This window comes from Chaetura pelagica, unplaced genomic scaffold (genome assembly GCF_000747805.2).
Source record: "Chaetura pelagica isolate M959 unplaced genomic scaffold, ChaPel_1.0 scaffold585, whole genome shotgun sequence".
Classification (NCBI taxonomy): domain Eukaryota; kingdom Metazoa; phylum Chordata; class Aves; order Apodiformes; family Apodidae; genus Chaetura; species Chaetura pelagica.
In genome coordinates, this window is record NW_009953404.1 from 978,603 (window position 1) to 980,371 (window position 1,769).

The window sequence follows — 1,769 nt, forward strand, 5'->3', positions numbered from 1 at the left end:
GGGGGTGGCGGGGTGGGTGATGTCTGCCACAGCCTGCCGGTGGTCAGGGGCTTGTTCGCCGGCGCATAGAGCGGCAGAGGAACCGAAAGCTGCCGGGAGGGATGTTATTATTCTTAGCCTCGCTGGAAGTGCTGGCTCAGCGTTTTGTCATGTGCTTGTGTCAGCGCCAGGCCGGGCGGGCGGCCGCGGGGAGCGCTGGGCAAGTCACCGCACCCAGCACCGGGGTGCTCCCTGCACCCCAGCTTCCTCATCAGTGCACACCCCACCGTGCTGGGATCCCCCTGCTCCCTCCTCCCCTCCACCCAGTTCTTACTGCCACCCAAGTTGGGTCCCCAGCTTGGCCCCTCCAGGTGGGCACAGCACACCGGGCAGTGCTGTGCAGGGTTATTTTCTTGCCCCCTGGGGTATTTTGTAGAACCACAGAATCCCAGACTGGTTTGGTTGATTGAAACTGGGCATCTGTGCCAACTGATAATGGGGGAAGTGACACCCACCCAGCCTTCATGGGTGAAGAACAGCTCCATGTCCTCCTTGTGTTGAGGACTTGCCACATGGGGTATTTCCTTGCCACATGGGGTATTTCCTTGCCACATGGGGTATTTCCTTGCCACATGGGGTATTTCCTTGCCACATGGGGTATTTCCTTGCCACATGGGGTATTTCCTTGCCACATGGGGTATTTCCTTGCCGGTGGAGTCTTTCCCTGCAGAGCTGGGTATTTCCTTGCTGGCTGCTGTGCCTGGGGTGGCTCCTGGTGGAGTAGTGGGAGGTTTGGGGTGCAGGGGTGTCATGGCCCAGCTCAGCACCTGCCTCCCCCTCCTCAGGGCTCCAAGCCAAAGCTGCTGGCTGCCTGCTCTGCCATCCGGGAGGTGCGGAGCTGCACACGCCTCGAGATGCCGGATAACCTCCACACCTTCGTCCTCAAGGTAGGACCTGGCCAAGGAAGGGATGTCCCACAGCCTGTCCCAAGGCTTTTCCCACCCTCCAGGAGGCATGTACCTGCCCAGAGCTCCTCTGCCAAATTTCAGTTCCTCTTCCCCAAAGAGGGCATGTAGCAACTGGGGGGGGGGGAAACATGGGGGGGAGTGCACCACCCTGGCTGAGGTCAGGGCCAGTCCCCAAGTGCAGGTGGATGTGAGGGGATGCACGTGTCTCTTTCTCTCTCTGAAGCCCCCTTGTCTCTTTTCAATGTCCCCCAGGTCACTAATGCCACCGATGTGGTGTTTGAGGCAGGGGATGAGCAGCAGCTCAGCTCCTGGACGGCCGAGATCCGGGAGTGTGCGCACAGGGGGTGAGTGCCCAGTGGGTGTCCCCAAGCCTGGTAATGGGGACAGTGGCTCCATATCCCCCAGCACTGCTCCTGTCCCTCACCAGTGTTCAGCCTGGCTTCCCCTATCCCCAGCAGGTCTGACGTGGGTGACCCCGAGCTGATGGCGTGCCGGCACCCTGACCCCACGGCCACCAGCCCCACCACCAGCTCCAACACCCTCAGCCAAGGTGAGCAGTGGGGACACCCAAGGGACCCTGGGGCAGGCTGGAGGTGCTGGGGCATCCCTTGCTGCAGGAGGGGTCCCTACCATGGCTGACCAGGCCGACTGAGCATCCCCAAATTGTGTGGTGGGGGGACAAAGGGGAGGGGAAGGGGGGAAAGGGGCAGGCTGCCTGTGTCCCTGGGGCACTGATCCATATGCCCTGGCAGGGGTGACACCAGGGGGCCCGGGGGAGGCAGCGGCGCCGACACTGGAGCAGGTCCTCGCCTCCTGCCCCTG

General features: G+C 62.3%; 1 protein-coding gene across 1 annotated transcript in view; it reads left to right on the forward strand.

The window, feature by feature from the left end:
- The window catches only part of SH2B3 (SH2B adaptor protein 3), a gene marked incomplete at its 5' end in the record, with an annotated part of 20,710 nt that overhangs the window by 17,819 nt on the left and 1,122 nt on the right, over positions 1 to 1,769 (forward strand). The window contains 4 exons of the mRNA XM_009998453.1: positions 825 to 926; positions 1,200 to 1,291; positions 1,403 to 1,497; positions 1,700 to 1,761. Coding sequence (XP_009996755.1) covers positions 825 to 926; positions 1,200 to 1,291; positions 1,403 to 1,497; positions 1,700 to 1,761 — 351 coding nt within the window. The remainder of the gene's footprint in view (positions 1 to 824; positions 927 to 1,199; positions 1,292 to 1,402; positions 1,498 to 1,699; positions 1,762 to 1,769) is intronic.